General features: G+C 57.1%; 1 protein-coding gene across 5 annotated transcripts; it reads right to left on the reverse strand.

Annotated features, from left to right (window-relative positions):
* Window positions 1-1,172: 1,172 nt before the first annotated feature.
* On the reverse strand, window positions 1,173-17,348 carry Dennd4b (DENN domain containing 4B). Of its 5 annotated transcripts, none has more exons than XM_076861977.1 (28): window positions 17,020-17,348; window positions 14,837-15,176; window positions 14,031-14,283; window positions 13,736-13,805; window positions 13,365-13,534; window positions 13,048-13,292; window positions 12,413-12,479; window positions 12,273-12,331; window positions 11,955-12,099; window positions 11,583-11,758; window positions 11,343-11,443; window positions 10,622-10,837; window positions 9,972-10,117; window positions 9,316-9,455; window positions 9,080-9,206; window positions 8,524-8,730; window positions 8,079-8,207; window positions 7,079-7,280; window positions 6,692-6,859; window positions 6,048-6,436; window positions 5,807-5,929; window positions 5,487-5,656; window positions 5,263-5,404; window positions 4,860-5,096; window positions 4,271-4,397; window positions 4,015-4,180; window positions 3,867-3,931; window positions 1,173-3,770 (listed from the first exon to the last, which is right to left on the reverse strand). In XM_076861977.1, exons 2-28 carry the CDS (start codon window positions 15,151-15,153, stop codon window positions 3,625-3,627), a joined length of 4,503 nt encoding a protein of 1,500 aa, XP_076718092.1. In that variant the 5' UTR covers window positions 15,154-15,176; window positions 17,020-17,348; the 3' UTR covers window positions 1,173-3,624. The 5 variants fall into 5 exon arrangements, with proteins under 5 accessions (XP_076718092.1, XP_076718096.1, XP_076718094.1 ...); XM_076861981.1 differs by lacking the exon at window positions 17,020-17,348 and adding an exon at window positions 15,932-16,958 and having other exon boundaries at window positions 6,048-6,139; XM_076861979.1 differs by lacking the exon at window positions 17,020-17,348 and adding an exon at window positions 15,932-16,958 and having other exon boundaries at window positions 4,271-4,346.
* Between the last annotated feature and the right edge of the window lie 1,042 nt (window positions 17,349-18,390).

Genomic DNA, 18,390 nt, shown 5'->3' on the forward strand with positions numbered 1-18,390 from the left:
CCCCAGTCCCTTTTATGTTTTATTTTTAAACAGGACCTCTTTAAGTTGTCCAAGGTGGCCTCAAACTTGTGATCCTCCTGCCTAAGCCTCCCAAGCCAATGGTATTACAGTCATGCACCACAATGCCAAGCTTAACTTCTATTTTTTTAATATATTTTTTAATTGTAGATGGACACAGTATCTTTTTTTTTTTTTTTTTAATGTGGTGCTGAGGATCGAACCCAGTGCCTCATGCATGCCAGGCAAGCAAGCACTCAACCACTGAGCTACAACCCCAGCCCTTAACTTCTATTTCAATGCCTTAGTTTCCCCATCTGTAAAATGGGAATAAGAGTGCCTAACTCATAAGGGAATTGTAAGGATTACAAATAGTACATTTAAGTGATTGAGCCAATAAGCACTCAATAAACTATATAAAACGGTAATAACTGTAACTACTATTGAGAATTTTCCTTGCTTTTCCAACAATTTCACCCTCTTTGTTCTAAATTCAACTTACACTGGTTTTCTCCCCACAGCACCTACCTTGTACTGCACTGAAAATTTCCCCAGTCCCATCATCATAATGCTTTCACTGATTCTTCTCAGTCATTGATAAAGCACCCATGATATTACCAGTCACTCCCATTTGCTGGGGATACAGAAGTGAACAAGATAAAGCCACTACCCTCATGGAATATTCATTCCTCTTTTCCTAAACTGCCATCCATCATAAAACCAGTGCATTCTCTGCTATCTAAAAAGCTGTCCTCAAAACTTTGAGAAAACATGAGAAACACAGTAGTGGAAGAGACCCACCTGAAGGAGACTCTGCAAGGCCTGAGAAACTGCCTCCCAACAAAATAAAAATCGGGCTTTGGAAAGGGACTTTCAAACAGGAGCGATCAAGCTCTAAAGAAGTGAGGCCAGTATTGTAGTGGACATGACTTTTGCCCTACACAGGCTCTACCACTGTTTCCTCTTTTTTTTTTTTTTTTTTTTTTTTTAATTGGTACTGGAGATTGAATCCAGGAGTGTTTTACCACTGAACTATATCCCAGTCCTTTTTATTTTTTATTTTGAGAAAGGGTCTCACTAAGTTAAAGTTCTCACTGAATTGTTGAGGCTAGCCTCAAACTTGCAAACCTCCTGCCTCAGCCTCCCAAGTTGGAGGAATTACAGACATGCACCACTTGCCTTTTTGAAGCTAACATTTATTGAATGTGCTTAACATTTCATATGGATAATATAATTAGTTTTTAAATGACCCCCTCCCCATTTCCAGATGAGAAAAAACTAAGGCATAGCAGTTAAGTTACTTGTCTGACATCATAAGATTAGTAAGTGGCAGAGACAAGATTTATACTCTGAAGTCTGGAAAAAGAAACTGACCCAGGCAATTGAGACATATCCTTTCCCTCATACAGCTCCCTAGGCCACAGGACAGGTATCAGATGTTATGGTATCATACGTTGCTATCGGAATTCCCAGATAGTCTGTAGTTATGAAATTCTGTAGTTCTCTTATCTAACTTCTCAAAAATGAGAGGCATAAGCTGGAAGGCAGAGTTTTTACTGTGGAACCAAAGGGCATGCTAGACTAGTAAGATTGTATGCTCTACTTGGGCAGGGACGGGGCCCTAAAATTCTCTCACTATAGTTAAGTGCAGCACTGAGTATACTATACCCAAATTAATTGTAAGAGGGCAGGTCTGTAAGCTAGGGGCATAGCTCACTGGTAGGGTACTTGCCTAACATGAATGAGGCCTGAATCTGATCCCCAGCATCACCACCACTACACACACACACACACACACACACACACACAGGTAAGTCCACCCTTACTAAAGGTCCTTAGGCTTAGGCCTTAGGGACAAAATAGGGAGGTCGATTCTGGTGAGTGGGGTCTAATCAGAAACTAGGGTGACCTCTGAAGAGATCATCATCTAGCAAGATAGATGGTGGCATTTCCTAAGCCCTTTGGTTTCCTCCTCTGCAGCTCCTTTAAGGACTAGAAAAGCATCAGGGCAGGATGGGAAGGGTCCTCTGCATGAAGGTCCTGGCATTCAGAAGTAGTACTTCTCTTTTCACCCACTGATCTCCATCACCCAGGGATTTACACTAAACATTAATGTAAGTCACTTCCCCCATTGATACTGCAGCCCTCCTTCCCAAGGCATTTGTTTTGTTAGCTGACTACCTTTGGTAAATGGTTTTGCAGCTCTGTTAGGAATTGTTTCCTGTTTATTTCTTATATAGGAAAAAAAGGAGAGCGTTGAGTGGGCCAAGGGATTAGAAAAAATGATGCCCATCTCCCTGATGTTCACAGCACAAGAAGCCCCTTTCTTTCCAGTGCTGTCCCCGGGCTGAGACCCTGAGCAGAAGAATACTGCCTGCAAAAAGAGCAACTAGGGAGGACGAGAATGACTGAATGCCAAGTCCCCCAGGACACGTGAGGGCCGCCAACACCAACTACTGGGGAAAGGGTTGTCATCTCTGTGGAGGTACTGGAGAAATCGGGGGGCAAGTTAGGGGAGAGGAAATAAGGCAAAGATGAGCTCAAGGCCCCCAGAGAATGGAGCCTTTGTGTGGGGTACAGATGAGGGACAAGGGGGTGATTGTGTGGGAGGGCTGGAAGTGCCACACAGACTGGCACTGCCATAGCAGCACCAGATTCGCCCCCATCCTGCTCTAAGAACTCCCTGTGCCCCAAGGGGCCAGCACCAGACATGGCCAGGAGAAGCAGGGTATACCTGAAGGTTGCAAAGGACAGAGGTGGAAAAGAGGACGGGTGGCCAGGAGAAAGGTGCAGCATAAGCACCCCCCACTATCATTCGGACCCAGGAAACGGGAGGCAGAAGGAAAAAGACAGAAGCAGCTTTTACTATATTTACATACAACAAAACTTTGCAGGGGACAATTCTTATTGCACAGGTCAGGGCCCTGGGTGGGTGGGGCGCTTCCCAAGATGGAGTGGACAGGAAGGATCAGGACTGCAGGAGGCACCAGTTCTTCCTCAGGGGGGCCTGGGGCTCCCCTGGCTCCCACTGCCTGGCTTTCAGGGAGCTACAGACCTCAGTGCCCCATTTCCCTTCTCTTTCTCACTCTCCATAAGAGCCTCATTAGCAAGGGGGCTGTGGCTCCAGAATAAATAACTTAAAATAAAATACAAACACTAAGGTAGAAAGGCATGGAGAGCCTTGGGCTCCTTCAGCAACGCCAGGGAAGGGGGACCTCCACTGGTGGGATGAGATCCCCCCTCTCATCTGGGCAAAGGCTCAGTAGCTCTGTATCTTTCCAGTTGTTTTTTAAAACAAAAACTTCTAAAGTAACCAGGGCAGTGCAGATCTGTGGGTGCCCTGGGTGAGAGTTCCTGGAATAGGCTCGGGGAGGGACAGAGCTGCACTGGCTCCCCAGCTCTCCCCAACACTGACATGAAAGGGTTAGCAGGATGGAGACGGGGGAATTGTGACTTTTGGTAACAGTGGGTCCCCGTTTCTGCTGGCCCCACTTGGAGCCTATGGCTGAACAGGCTTCCCAGGCTGTTCCCAAGTCCTCTATGAAGGGAACAGAGAAGCAGTTTGTCTATAGAATCCTTGCTCCCTCGCCTCCCCACCATAGGCTGGAGAGGGAAGCTTAAGGGTCCCTAGCATTCCAGAGGTGCTCCAAAACATTTTCGGCAATCAATGGCCTTGGTAGTGGGCATCTGTGCGCGCCGCTGCCTCAGTTCCTCCTTGCCCATGCTGCTGGCCAGCTTGTTGAAGGCGGACTTGTACTTCTTGTCGAAGGCCACTGGGGAAGAGGGTGGGAATCAGTGCAATAGGACCCCGGCCTCTCACTCCTGGCCCAGGGTCCTTAAACTCCTCAGTCCCCCACCTGCTCCCTCACCTATGTCCACGTGGTCCTTGCCCATGGCAGCCATTGTCAGGAATAAGATCTCGCGGTAAATACCCCTGTACAGAGGCAGAAGGGTGTAAGCCAGAGAAAAGAGGTGTGAAGCTGGTGCAGGTCAGGGACCCTGAGATGAGCATCGTACCTCTGCAGGTGCAGGCCAGCAGGAGGGGGCCCTAGAGTCTCCAGCAAGAGCCCCACAGCCTTGTGCACCTCATTGAGCCCAACATGGCGCAGCACTGACTCCAGCAATGCCAAGCTGAGACACGCAGGTACGGGGCCTGGCCACACCACCCGCTGAGGGATCTGGCCTGGGTGAAGGAAGAAAGGTCACCAGGATGACTGAGCCTTCTAGGTGTGGGACTCACCCCTCCCATCCCTATGTCAGATACCAGACTCACTGTGGACCCTCCAGAGCACATAGAGAGGTGGGCAGCTGCTAGGGTCAGGAGTCAGGATATCCCACAGCAGTCGCACCTGCACAGAGGCTGGATCAGGAGTTAGCCAAGGAGACGGGGCCTGGGGGAGCTGAGACAGGAGAGCCAGTCAGGCTCACAGAATGGAAGGCGGTGTCCAAAGAGACAGACAGACATTACAGGACACACCAAGCAGAGGAAAGGGACCTACTCCCATGAGAATGTAAGCTCTGCAGAGTAAGGATGTGTTTTGTAATCTGCTACGTCTCTAATGCCTGAAAACTGTGCCTGGAACCTAAAAGATGCTCAATAAATACTGGTGGAGTGAGAAGATGAACATTAAGGAATGATTTCCTAGGTACCAAGCGCTGCACAAGGTGTCTGTGCCACAGCCCTGTGATGTCACTGCTTATGACAGATGAAAAACTGTGGCCCAGAGTGGTGAACTGCAAGGGCCAGGAGTCGACCAGACACACAGACTCCACAGCCTGGGCTCTTTCTTTAGTGCCAAAGACACAGAAGACGAGGACACAGAGCTGGGAGACAGGAAAGGAGGCCACATAAAAATACTGACCTGGGGAGGCGGGGGCCCATCACAGGAGGCCAGTACCAGGCCTGGTAGAATACTAGGCAGGCGTAGCCGTTGGAAATACCACAGAAGGTTCCAGAAGATGATGGGGTGGGCAGCAGGCAGTTCAGGCAGTGCCAGAACCTCGCTGCCCTCATTCTCTACAAGAGACTCCAGCTCCTTCCGCAGCACCAGGGGACTCAGGTATGCCCAGGCCCCACTCTCCACGCACCTAGAGGAGCCCTGCCAGACACAGAGTAGAAGGGCCCCATCCAGTGCCCTGCCTCCCACCAAGCCATTATCCCCAGTGGCTTCTGGGAGGCCTCTTGCCCTCAGTACCATCTATTTGTCACCCTTCCACACAGGCTACATGCTCCCACTCTCTGTGCCCCATTGACCCAGCCCTTACCCCCGTGTGCCCGTTGCAGAGCTGAGGCTCATCCAGGGCGAGACAGAGCCTGCGGTCGCTGAGCACAGGGCCAGGACCCCCAGGAACAGGGGCGTCTTTGCTGCTACTGGCACCAACAGGGGCAGGGTTGGGGCTGGGGGCACTGCAAGAGGACAGCAGAAGGGGTCAGCTCTTGGACCACTGCCTTCCTGTCCCACCCACGGCACTTGCCCTGATTTGGGCACCTGGGTCGGGAATCAAGGGTCTGAACACTGAGCAAGGGCACAAAAGGGCAGGCGCAGAAGGGGCAGGTTGTGTTGAGGTTAGAGTCGTCAGGTGCCCAACCAGCCATGATTTCCTCATCGTACACCAGTGAGTCACAGGCACGGCACAGGGAGCAGCTGGAGAGCAGAATCTGTGGACAAGGAGACCCCAGGAAGTAGGCCTGGCTCAGCCTTCAGTACCCCCTCCTGGCCCTTCCACCTCCAAATCCCAGCCAGCCCTCCTTGACCTCCTCCCCACCCTGCCTTTCCCAGGAAGACTACAGTGGGGCGGCTATCCTCACTTCCAGGGAAGGTGGCTGGAGGGATCCAGGGGTGTCACTGAGGCGCTCTGAGGAACGGCGAAGGCTCAGGCTACTGAGAGAAGACTCTGAGAGGTCCCACTCACTGCCCAGAGAGGCTGAGCTCTGCCATCACACAAGGAAGCCCTGTCAGCCGGCTCCGCGCTCCTCTCCAGCGGGGATGCCAGCTCTAACGACCCTGCAGGCCCCTCCCCGGGCCTCCTGAAGCTGCGGGGCTGGCTACCTCCGATGCAGTGGATCCAGGTCGCTCCCGGGGCCTCAGAAGACTCTCCATTGGGCTGCGACGGGCAGGGGGAGGCAGGTCAGGGGGCATCTCTGATGGGGAAATGCGGGCAGCAGGGGAGCGGCGGGAAGGAGTGAGCAGCTGCTGGAGGCGGGCACCCAGCCCTCGCCGCGGGGTGCCTGCCTCATCCTGACGCCCACTAGCCTTGGGCCCTCGCACACTCAGCCCTTCCAGGGCCTCGGTGGACTGGGCACTCAGGGCCAAGCCTGAGCCGCCTGGACTGCCTCCAGGTGCCAGCTCCTCCCCTGTCAGGCTCAGGTCTGAGAGACTTCCATCGTGCCAGGGCACAGGTGATCCCCGGGGCTCCAGGACCCCTAAAGCCTCTATCACTGCAGGACAAAAAAAGAATCAGGCAAGATGGAGGCCAGCCTCTCCTCTGGCTGCCTGCTTCTCGAGTAACACAATTCCGGCTGCGTAGACCCTGACACTCGACCCCACACGACATTCTGACTCCTCAGAGTGCAGTCACCCGCCACACAGGCCCACTTTTCCAGAATTCTGGCCCTGGTTCTTCTCCTTTCTTGCAAGTGGTTAGGAAAACTGACTGTGGGGAAGAGAAGAGGAGGACCAGACCAGGCACTTACTGTGGGCCACACCGGCCTCTACAGTGGGCTGGGCTCCTCGGGCACTGCCCAAACTGCCACTCTTCACCAGGCGCCCAGTGGGTGAGGCCGGGTCCCTCAGACTTCGCCCAGCCCAAGTCGTCTGGCGCTGAAGGGGACGGGTGGGGGAAGGGCGTTCCAGGGAGGACTCTGGAGGACAGAGGGGGATCAGAGGCCGCTAGCCAGGACCCCACAGACCTCCCCGAGGGGCCTGGCTTGGCAGGGTTCCCCGGGCAGAACCTTCTCTCTCTTGTTACCAGTAGAGTGTAGCTTAGCCATTCTCTGAAAGCCCCTGCTGACGCGAAGCCAGCTCTGGCTCTCCAAGAGCCTGCTGCCCGTCCCTAAGCCTGCTCACCAGTCCCTGCCCACCTGTCTGGGAACTGCCAGCTTCTTGGTGTGCGGACACCTGCTGCTGCTGCTGCTGCTGCTGCTGCTGCTGCTGCTGCTGCCGCCGCTGCCGATCTCTCAGAGGCTGACGGAATTGAGCAGCCCCCAGGACAACATTCCGGAGCTTGGCCCAACGCAAACGTCCACCTGGTGTACCAGATGGCCACTTGCTTTCCAGCACAGCCTGCCAAGTACAGCGCCCATCAGGATGGCCTCCTTCCAGCACCCTGACCCCAGCCTGATGCCCACCTCCTGTCCTCGAGCCCCAGGGACCACCTTCCCTCCACACATCCTGCCTAGGACTGCCTGACCAACGGCTCAGCCAGGAACAAGGGTAATTGTGAGCAACTGTCCTGAGAGGACCTGCGAGAAGCCCAGAGCAATGGAGGAAGTTCTTAGACTCTACCACTTAAAAACTGTGTGGCTTTGAAGAAATCATTTCAGATTTTGTCATTAAGTTTCCTCATCTGAAAAGCAGGAGATAGTTCAGTATCATGGTGAAGGGGCTGAATTTGGGAAATAGGAATAAGCCTTTGCTCATATTCTAACTCCCCAACTCGTCCACTATGGTACTTTGGGCAAGTTATGAATTTTCTGTAACTCATCTCCTCATCTATGAGACGGGGGTGATCCTCCTACCCCATGGGGATGGTGAATATAAAGTTATTTAAAATGCATAATGTGAAGTTTTTACAAATGTATGATGTATTCAGAAGAGTGCCGGACACACGGCCAGTACTATGAGCTACAGTCAGGGCTGTTGCGATGGGGAATAAAAGAAGCTAAGATGGAAACAAAAAACCCCAAAAGCCATTTGCTGGTGCCTAGGCTACAAGAGGCGGTGATGGAGGACAATGGTCCCAGGACCCAGTGGAGCTGCACAAGCCCAGTCTCCAAGTTGGGGAAGCAGGGGTCAGGGAACGGCGTCCTCCCCACGCACACCTGGTCCAGCCTGCCAGCCGTCCTACCCCAAACTAGGTACCTTATTGTAGTAACCATAGGTGATGGTGTTGGGCACGATGCCTGCCCGTCGCATCTCCAGCATGACCCGCACAGACAAGACGGGCTGCCCGTAGTAGGAGCAGAGCTGCATCAGCACCCGGTAACACACCTAGGCCGAGAAGCACGGAATGGCAGCAGCCGCCCTCCCAGCCCGCCCTCCAACCTTCTCAGTTCCTGCACTCCTCACTGGCCCCTGCGGCTCTCCTGACCCTGCTACCCTGCAGTCCCCTTAGTGAGTACTGATGTGACTGTGCTCACAGTGAATGCTGAGGAGCATCTGCCCAGCTCTGGGCTCCCCATCTGCCCAGCCCTGGGGCTCCCCATCTGCCTACCCTTGGGCTCCCCATCTGCTTTCTTCAACTCCCACAAGCTTCCCTCTCGCAGCCCCCATGGCTGCAGGTGGCCGCATGGTAAATGGCGCCCACCTCATCGGGGAGCACCACCTTGCGGCTCTCCATCTCACGCAGCACATGGTAGGCTGTGTGCAGCGCCCGCACCCGGGAGGGTGCTGACCGCACATAGGCGGGAAGACACAGGAACCACAGCCCGTAGCAATGGCCCAGCAGGCACCGGGCCCACAGCTCGGGCACTGTTGCTGACTTCTGTGCCATCCGCTGGGCCACCTTCATCTCCTAGGTGGGCAGAGGACACAACAAGGTGAACACGATGCCAGGGAGGTCAGAAGAAGCAGCGCCTCCCCTGAAGGACGCTCTGTGCCTGTACTGAGGAGGTGGCTGTACTGACAGGCTGTGGCTCCTGAGCACCGGCAAGGGCCCTGGACTGAGCCACCAGCCTCTGGATTCCCAGAAGTGACGATGGGAGGGTGCTGTGGTGATGACAATGGCATTTCTCACGGCCAGGCACAGTGAACTCCCTATGGTCTACGGGAAGGCCGACGCCTCATCTCATTTCACAGACGGAGAAATGAAGCAGCGCCCCCTGCCTGAGCCAGGTTCCCCGTAGGGTCCAGGAGTTGCTTACCTGTTTGGTACGGCGAGGGGCAGGACTGCTGGGGGCGCTACGGGATGGGCCTGGCACAGGCAGGGCCCCTGGTTGCTCTTGAGGAGACTCAAATAGCTCAGCCCGTAATTCTGGGAACCCATCATAGCTGGAGGGGCAGAGAGAGCCAATATCAGGGCAGTCAATACAGGGCCAGGCACCTGAAGTGGACCATCCAAGGGTCCACTTGGGACACAGGAGGGGACAAAATCTCTCACCAGTACTGGGGAGTGGATTCACTACCCTCTGGTGCGGGGGGCTCCTCAGGGGGCGTGATGAAGACAGTGAGCTCGCTTCCCGAGAGTTCTTCCAGCTCCACTAAGGGCGCTGTCTCGGGCTTCTCCTGCTCCGGGTGGACCTGAACAGGAAGGGGAACGCGCGGCATCAGGCGGCAGGCACGGCTAGGTGCAGGGTGCTATGCAACTTGTACCCCAGTGATTTGGGAGCCGAGGCAGGACTGAAAGTTGAGGCCAGCCTTGACAACTTAGTATGACCCTGCCTCAAAATGAACAATAAAAAGAATCGGGGAGGCAGCTCCGTGGCAGAGCACTCGTAGGTGCGATCCTCAGTACTGCAAAAAAATAAAAAAGAGACAGTGGGCATGGAGCATGCCAGACGTCCGGAATATGGCATCTTCCAGGAAAGCACCTCCGCAGGGAAGGAGTCCTGAAGACCCGGCTGGGGGACAGAGTTGAGAATGGGACAATACTTCTCAGAGGAAGCCAGCGGCACACGCTGTGTGCTCTTGACTCCAGGGGTGCCCTCCCCGTCACAGCTGAGACATGTTTGGGTTTACAGTGGCCTGTGGGCAAGAGAGAGAAGCAGAAGGAGAGCAGAGACCACTGGGCACATAGAGAAGGGACATACTCGATACCTTATCAACACAAGAGTCAAAGAATTCAAGGGCAGCATGCCGAGCAGAGCCAAAAGAACATTCTTCAATGAACTGTGAGAACATCTGCGTGTGCAGCAGCTGAGAGTACAGCTTGTGGCTGGAGCGTTCTCGGGACTTGAGGAAACCTGATGGGGACAAGAATGAGGCAGGGAAGGGAGGTGACCAGCTCTCTCCTGCAGCCATCCTGCCCTGCCCTATTCTTGGCCCTCTGCTTTCTCAGGAGCCATGCCCACCGAGGTTGTCACCTCTCGGCCCACTGACACATACCCCTGACACACAAAGGGACCAGCTCAGCTCCCTCTAGCACCAGGGCCCCCAGAGTCCTTCCTTTTGTCTACCTGCACCCACCGTCATATGCTGAGGGCTCTCCAAGAACAGGTCCCTCGACAGAGCTGTGCCCGTGGGGGCTGCTCACAAAGGTCATTGTGTCCACTCTATGCCCAGGGCCCCCAGAGAGCAGGGCCCCATCTGCCTCATCTTTGTACCCTTACTTCCTCCAAGACCTCAAGAGTGGATGGCTCAAGCGGGTGCCACCAAAACACTTACTGAGTGAGGGAATAAGAAACCTGGCGGTCCCCAGGCCACCCCTCCCATGATACCCTTTCTAAGCAGAGACAGGCTCACGTTACCCTGAAGATAGAAAAGGTTGTCAACGTCACGAGCCCCCTCAGAAGGGGCCTGGGTGAGGGGGCGCAGGAAGTCCCGGTAGCCCTTGAGCAGGCAGGCCATGAAGCGCAGGAAGGCTCCCTGGACTTCTCGCTCCAGGCGGGCGCGGCGGCCGCAGACGGCCTCATAGTCCGTCAACAGGAATTCCAGGGATGCCTCCTCCTCAGGTCCAGTATACGCTGGGAAGCGATGCCCAGAGTCGGAGTCAGCACCCACAGTGCTTGCCTACCCCATCCTTCACATTGACACCTGTTCCATCCCCAGCCCCCTCAGACCTCACACCAACAGTGGCCTCCCCAGCGACAAGTTCAACCTTCCTGAGGTGTTCGGGAATGCTGTACTGGAGATTGAGCTTAAGGGTGCATCTCAGTCCTATTTTATTTTTGATTTAGAGACAGGGTCTCACTAAGGTGCTGAGGGTCTCTCTCACTAACTTGCTGAGGCTGGCCTTGAACTTGTGAGCCTCCTGTCTCAGCCTCCCAACTCACTGGGATTTCAGGCATGCACCGTGGCACCCAGCTTCCTTCCCTCTGGCTTCTGTTGGAATGGGAACCCCCTGACTCCCACCAGATCCTGACTCCTCTAACCTCCTTAAGGAATTTCTAGCTCCCCCCAGCCTTCCCCACACCAGAGGCGGGAGCCCAGTGACAGTCCCAGCCTCCCACCCCCACCCAGTCTTCTCACTCTGGTCCAGTTGCTGGTACAGGGTTGTTAGTGTGGCCAGCAGAACTTTGTAGGGTCTGCGGGGCAGAGTGCGAGGGGAGAGGAGCTTCTTTTCCTCTGTCCTAGGAGATAAACAGGAGAAAAAGAACCACAGGGCTCCCCACATGCTCCTCCCCTCTTCGCCTCAGGCCTGGAGCTAGGTCAGCTCACACGTGGGCTCCTGCGAGCTCGCCTCCCGTCCCGTGAGACCCAGCCTCTTACTGGAAGAGCGTGTTGGTATCGAGATCGACACAGATGACGTCGGCAGGAGGGTCATGCAGATCAAAGTAGCTGGAGTGGATGCCCACGATGAAGGGCACGGGGGCGCTCAGCACGTCTGCCAGCACCAGGGGGCACAGCGGAATGTAGGGGCACTGCCAGTGCAGCGGGAAGATCATCTGAAGCCCAGAGAGGAGCAGTGAACAGGGGCCGGGGCAGCAGGGAGGGACACAGGAGCGGAGAGGGCACTGGCCTGGGGGAAATGGTGCTTGTCTGTCCCGAAAGTCTGTACCCAGGGAAAGGGACTGAGAACCTCCTCAAGGAAGGAAAAGTACGGGACAAATCCAGAAGAGTGGGCAGACAGGTGGTACTCACCGAGACGAGGGCCTCACAGACGCTCGTGAGCAGGTCCGGCCTCAGCGAGTGGACCAGCAACTTGTGCTCTGTGAGCACAGCCATCAGCAGCGTGACAGCCAGCTCAGGGCCCAGGCTCTGCAGCAGCTGCAGGAAGCTGGCGCCGCTGCAGGCAATGCAAGGGTGGGGGTGCGTCACCAGCAGGCCCTGGAGACTCTTCCCCAGGCACCAGGCAGGGACACCGCTGGGGCCCAGCCTGCAAGGACCTCAACAACTGCCCCGGGCAGCTACCATGTCCTCAGTCATCAAAGACCCTCTCCCCCAAACCCGGGCACATACCTGAGGGGCAAGGGTGAGGACACAGGCTGACAGAGGAGCAGGTTGTCATAGGGAGACATCTGGGGGGCCAAAAAGCCAGAGGTCAGGGTTGGTGACAGGCCTACTCCTCTCCGTCCGTCCAGCCCAGCCCTGGCCCTTACCTGCACTAAGATGCGGGGTCTCTGTGGGGAAGGGAAGGGCACGTTGTGAATGAAGTGGGAGATGTGCCTGGGGAGAGAGGGACAGGTGAGGCACACGCCGTCCACCCGTCCTCCTCCACCCCGTGTCCCTCTCCCTCTCCTCTCCTAAGAGCCCTAGTCCTACCCCACTGCTACCCAGAACTAAGAAGGGGGGGGGCGGGGCTCAGCAGGAGAGGCTGGCCTCCCACATGGGAGACCCTGGGTTCCATCCTCAGCACCACCTAAAAATGAATAAGTGAAATATACAACTAAAAATAATCACTTAAAAAATTTAATTTCAAAGGAAAAAAAAAAAAGAATCTTATTGCTCCCTGAACCCCACTTCAAGGCCTGCATCAGCCACCGAGCCTCTCTTGTTCAACGGACTTGTGCAAATCACACGCAGCCCTCGCCAGGCCCAACAAGCGGGACAGACTATTTCAGGCTGTCCCATCTCCTCCTCCTCTGGTGACAGTTTTTTCCAATGGCCACACTGTACAACCCCACACTACAGCCCGGCCCCTCCCCGTGCCCAGCCCACTCCCATCTCCATGCTAATCTTTCCGCCTCCCTGCACCCTCCTCACTCCTTCCCAGTGGCAGGGTAGCCATGCTCACGCTTCCAAGGGCAGGCGGTGGGGGCCCGAGACGGAGTAGCGGTAAAGGAAGGTGAGGAAGGCTCTGAAGGCTGGAAAGGCAGGCCAGTGGGACAGCACGGCGATAGCCCGCCGGCTGCGCACCGCACGGCCGCCCAGCGCCCGGCCCCGTTCCACGGCGCTCAACAGGCCCAGTGCCCGCGCCTGCCGCTCTGACAGCCTGGCCCTCGGAAAGGCCTCATAGAACTGCAGGGCGGCACCATACACCTGGCAGGGGACAGAGGGACGGTCAGGCAGGCTCTGCATGGCCCAGCCCCTTACCACAGGCCACACACCTACCTTATCACCAGCGGCACCCGTGAGCACAAAGGTGGAGAAGACGGGCACGGGGTACTTGGTCTGGGAAGGCCAGCACTCGATAGTGGCCCCCATGGGCAGGCAGAAGACTGGCACTGACTCGGGTAGCGGGAAAGCCTCATTGTCCTCCTCTGGGTAGCGGCCCAGCAGCTCTGCACCCAAGCAGAGTGAGGAGTACCCAAAAGGAGGGGTGTCGATCAGACTTCAGGGAGAGGAGCCAGGGGATCCCAGAGAAGGGCCAAGCAGCAAAAGGGAAATAAATTCTAGGGAACACTTGAAGGACTCAGCCAAGAGGCACCAGGGCAGAGGGACACGAAGGGTCAAAGGCTAGGAGGGACAAAGGGGCCACTCACCTGCCTCATACACCAGCGTGTTGGCTTTGGCCAGGCCCACCTTGTAGCACAGGTACACCGCTGGGCCCCACTGCCCCCGATGGCAAGAAACAAGCAAACACACAGCTACCAAAGGTTTCTGGGGTCCACTTTCTCTCTACTACCCCCAAATGATCTTCTGAGCTGCCTCTAATCAAATCCCTCAAGCCCTATCACCCCTCTGGCCTGCCCCTGGCCTCTTTATACCCTTGGGCCCGTTCTACACCCTCACACCAAGAGCCCAGGTCTCAGCTCTCAGCTCCACAGCCCCACTCACCATGCCAGGATTGAGGTTGCGGGGCAACCGGCAGTAAGTATGAGGCGTGCCCTCACCCTTGCTGGGCAGCACCAGGCAGAGGTCAGTGATGCCCAGGGCATGCAGTCCTGCCCCCTCTGCTGCCCGCCTATAAGTGAGGTAGGTGCGGGGATGTCCGGGGCCTGGAGGGGCCAGGTTGGCTGAGTGGCTGTACGGTGTAGTATCAAGCACTTGGAAGCCAGGCTTGGGACGTTCCTTGCCCTCATATAACACCCTGGGCACAGAAAACATAGAAATGTCAAGAGGACAGGACCGAGGAGAAAGACCCCAATCCTGCCAGATCTGCCTACCTAGTGGAAACTGCCTGCACACTCAGCCTTGTCAAACCCAATACCGGGCCCACCTCTGCTTGCTGAACTCTCCTCCAGAATCCCATAGCCCCTCTTTGCCCCTGACCCTACTTGTCAGTCAGTAACAACCTACATGCCTTCCGCGGCTCTCTCTCTCATGAACAGACACTAAGAAGTCACTGACCCCGTGCTAAATCCCTCAGGGGTCTTACTCCACTCAATCTTATCAAGCATCCTTCGAGGGACTATTATCCTCATTGGTGGGGCTTTATAACCTGCCCAAGACCAAAGGGCTAGGTGGCAGCAGCACGGGCATGCAAACCCAACCTGAGACAACCTGAGACCAAGTACTGAGGACTTCAGCCCCTCCTCCCTGGCCTCTGGCCCTCCCCTCATCCCACACCCCTACCTTGACTTGGCCCTAACTCATAGTCCCTCCCAGCTCCCCTGGGGCCAGCATGGGTAGGAAGCACATACCCCAACTCCACAAGGGGGGGTTTGTCCCGGCCTCTGCGGTAGCAGATGACAGGCTGAGTTCCACCCAGGAGCCCAGCACTGAATTCCAAGGGGTGGCCCCCAGCAGAAGCCTGGATGCATGTATAGCCCTGGGGCACCTCCTCGCCCAGTGCCCTAGCAATGACTGCCACATCGGTGATGGGCTCAGCTGGCCGGGAAGGGCGCAGGGGTCCGCTGGGCTCAGGAACCCATGTTTCCTCAGGGATAGGTGCTCCATTCCCCGCAAGCCCAGCAACAACGAAGTAATCCACCAGCCGGGGGGGCCGCTCCTCCGCCATGGCCCCCCCCTCACTCACTGCATCTGGAATGGGCAAGTGGGGGAGAGATGGAGCCAGGGAAACTGGTGTTGCCACGGCAACAGAGTGCTACCCCCTCCCTTCAGCCCCCTCCAGTTCCTAATCCTTCCAAAGGAGGATGGAATAAGAGGTCAGTCCATCCCTCCTCTCACATCCCCAGGCGCTCACAGCCCCACCACAGCTCCTTAAAAAGACCAGGTTCCTCCCACTTGGCAGTTCTCTCCCCAAAGAACCCAAACTCCACCTCAGACCGCTAGCCTGGGCTCTGACACCATGTTGCTCATGTATGCCTTCCAAGGCCCCACGCCTCCCCACTACCTGCCTAGTTAGAACACCAGAGATCACACTATTTCCTGTAATGACCTGCAATGACACCATTGATTCTGGCCACGTCACACCAACCTTAGTCTTTTTTAAGGGTTTCTGGCTTTCTGCTCTAGTTATGACATCCTAAGGACCTCCTGACCCAGTTGACACTCCAAAAGGGCCCACTCCTACGGTTTCAGAGGACCCCACAGGATTCTGGGAAACCTCACAAAACCCAAGCTTGAGTGTCTTTCCACTAGACTCAGTGTTCCTCGACTCCACCAGCCTGGCCCAGCCACAGTGCCCTCCCAAGATCCTTAGATGTCTCCAGTTAGGTCTAAAGTGACTGTGGGAGACGGGTTCCCGCCGTCCCTCGCCCTCTGCCACAGAGCCCCGGAGCCCAAGCCGAGACAGAATTAGGCCCACAACAGCCTTTCAGTAACTGTTTCCTCACCTGCCTCCATGGCCCGCCCCAGGGAGTAGGAGCCCCAAGGTTCCTGAGGCGCCCCAGGGTGCAGAAGCTGGGAAGAGCCTGGTGGGTGGTTTGCATCAGGGGCTGGGAGGTGTGGGGGAGTGCTTCAGAGGGGAAGGGAGGTTACTTCCTGAAACGGCGGAGGGGAAGCTGCAGCTCAGCAGAAGTCAGCCTATGGGTGTGTGTGGCGGCGCCGTGGGGCGGGGGGTTCTGCTGAAGGTGCCAGCGCAGCATCATGCCAAGTCCGAACTTCAGACCAAAGGGGCCTGAGCAAGGCCGAGGAGATTCCATGGCTCCGGATTGAACAGTTCTACTTTATCTCCCACTCTTGGCCCAGAGAACTCACTGGAGGGAGCAAAGGAATCTCCCGGGGCCAGGCTGGCTCCTGGACACACACGCCCCAACTCCAGCTAAATTTAGCCTCCACGTCTGGGAGGTGAAGCCAGGAGTCCGCATCAGCCTCCAGATTTAACTCTAGGGCACAACCCCCTCCCTCACCTAGTGCAGACGAGCGGGAGCCCCATGCCCAAGGCACTGGCAGAGGCAGTTAGGTGGGACCGTCGGAGCGGCGAGCGGGTGCCCCCCCAGCGCTGAGCACGCGCAGGGATTCCCCGGACCTGGCCGGGGGAGCCCTGCGGTGGGTCGCCCTTTCTCCCTAAGTGGAGCCACGGGCACAGGGGCCACTCGGGTCTCCAACGCCCACATGCCGGGCAACGGGAAGTCGGGCTGGGGCAGAGGGCGCGCGGAGGGGGAGGAGGCTGAGCAGGGAGCTGGAGGGCACCGAAAAGCCGGCGCGCCGGGGCCGAGGACGTGACGGCAGCAGCGCCGGCCGCCGCGTGACCCGAGCAGGAGGGCGGGGTGCTCCTGCTTCGGCACCCGCCGGGGCAGTGGGGTGCGGGGTGCCCGCCACCGCTAGCTGGCTCCTGGCTGCGCCTTCCCCTCCACTTTCACTTCCCCGGGAGGGAGGAAGCGGAACCAGATGTGCAGGCTGGAGAGCAGCTGGGGCCGCCCCCGCCCGCCGGCGCTCCCTCCCTCCTTCCCGCGCGCCGCCCCGCCCGCTCCGGCCCTACCTGCCTGCCCTGCGACTCCCCGGCCGCCGGCCCGCTGGCGGGTGGCTCGGAGGGCGGGCTGGCGGGCCGGCGGGCGGCGGGGCTACCCGGCCCCGGACATGGCGCACCGGACTTGGGCGCCGCTCCCGCCTGGGCAGCGAGTGAAGGAAGAAGAGGCGGCCGAGGGCACCAGGGCGCGGGGCGCCGAGGAGGGAGATCTGGGCGGTCCCAGCGTAGCGTCCCCGCCGCGCTGCGCCACGCTGGGACTGTGCAGCCGCGCCGCCAGCCGGGCCGCGCAGTCCTCCCAGCTCCCGCGGCGCTGGGGGCCCGGCGCTCCTCCGCGCGCCCCGCTTTCTCCACTCCCCCCCGCCCCCCCCCCCCCCGGGCCGCGGGCGCCGCCGCTACCCCCACCCCCCTCCTCGGCCGGCGGCCGTGACCCCGGCAAGTGCCGGCCCAGCGCCCTGCCGCCTGCAGCGCGACCCCTGGCGGCTGGGAGGGCCCCCTGCACCAAGAGGCTTCCCACCACCTAGCCAGCGCCTCTGGACGCTGACCCCGGACAGCCCTGGAGTCGGCGTCTTCTCGCTTGCTGCCCTGGGTCCTACAGCCGGATGTGGTGCGCATGCCTGGGAGAAAGTGACGGTCTCTACTAGAGGAACCCAGGTGGCTAAGCTCCCCGCATTTCCAGGTTTAGGACACACTGCATTCCCTTCAGAAGCTCTCAGTTCTCTTTTCTGGAAATGACATGAGCTTTGCAAAGAGGAAGAGTGGAAACTAAGACTGTAGGGTGTGGTACAGAGTAGTGGAGGTGGGGTAACTGAGGAGGGCATCACTCCTCACACTGTGCAGGGTGGGCAAAGAGCAGAGGCCCAGGCAGCCAGAGCACTGGCAAACACACACAGAAAGGGGAAACCTCTTCAGAACATGGTTGACAGGCAACGATCTGTTGGATTATAATTCTCAAATAAGTGGAGGTGTGGGGAGGTGGAAGTGAATCATGCATAGGAACTAAGAGGGACTGGAGGGCGACCCTGACATCTAGAGACAGAGGCTTGTCTAGGTCCTGGAGGTATAAATGACCCTAACAAGGGAGCCAACCAAGACCTACATGGAGTTCATAGTTGTTAAATTCTCTCTTCTCTGAAACCTTAGTACTGAGGTCAGCTACCCCAGGAAAGCTGGGGTCATTCCACCAGAAAAATCAGACCTGTGAACTCAGCCAGCAGCCATCTCCTCAATCGCAACTCACTTCCAGGCCTCAGGCTAAGGGAAGCAACTTGTCTGGCCAGTCTCCTGATGCAGCAGAGTCCTAGACAAACTTGAGGGCACAGGACAAGTCTTCCTGCCATCATGGAAGCCTACACCCTTCACAGGTCCTCGTGTTCAATCTTGGAT

The sequence above is a fragment of the Callospermophilus lateralis genome, chromosome 7 (assembly GCF_048772815.1).
Source record: "Callospermophilus lateralis isolate mCalLat2 chromosome 7, mCalLat2.hap1, whole genome shotgun sequence".
Taxonomy (NCBI): domain Eukaryota; kingdom Metazoa; phylum Chordata; class Mammalia; order Rodentia; family Sciuridae; genus Callospermophilus; species Callospermophilus lateralis.

Excerpts from the sequence above, each read along its gene's own strand:
- Dennd4b (XM_076861976.1), bottom strand. Across the intron at positions 13,806-14,030 it reads GCAACCTCAATCCTGGCATG|TGGGGCCCAGCGGTGTACCT; the intron begins GTGAGTGGGGCT and ends CATCGGGGGCAG. Across the intron at positions 13,293-13,364 it reads CGGGTGCCGCTGGTGATAAG|GTGTATGGTGCCGCCCTGCA; the intron begins GTAGGTGTGTGG and ends GTCCCCTGCCAG.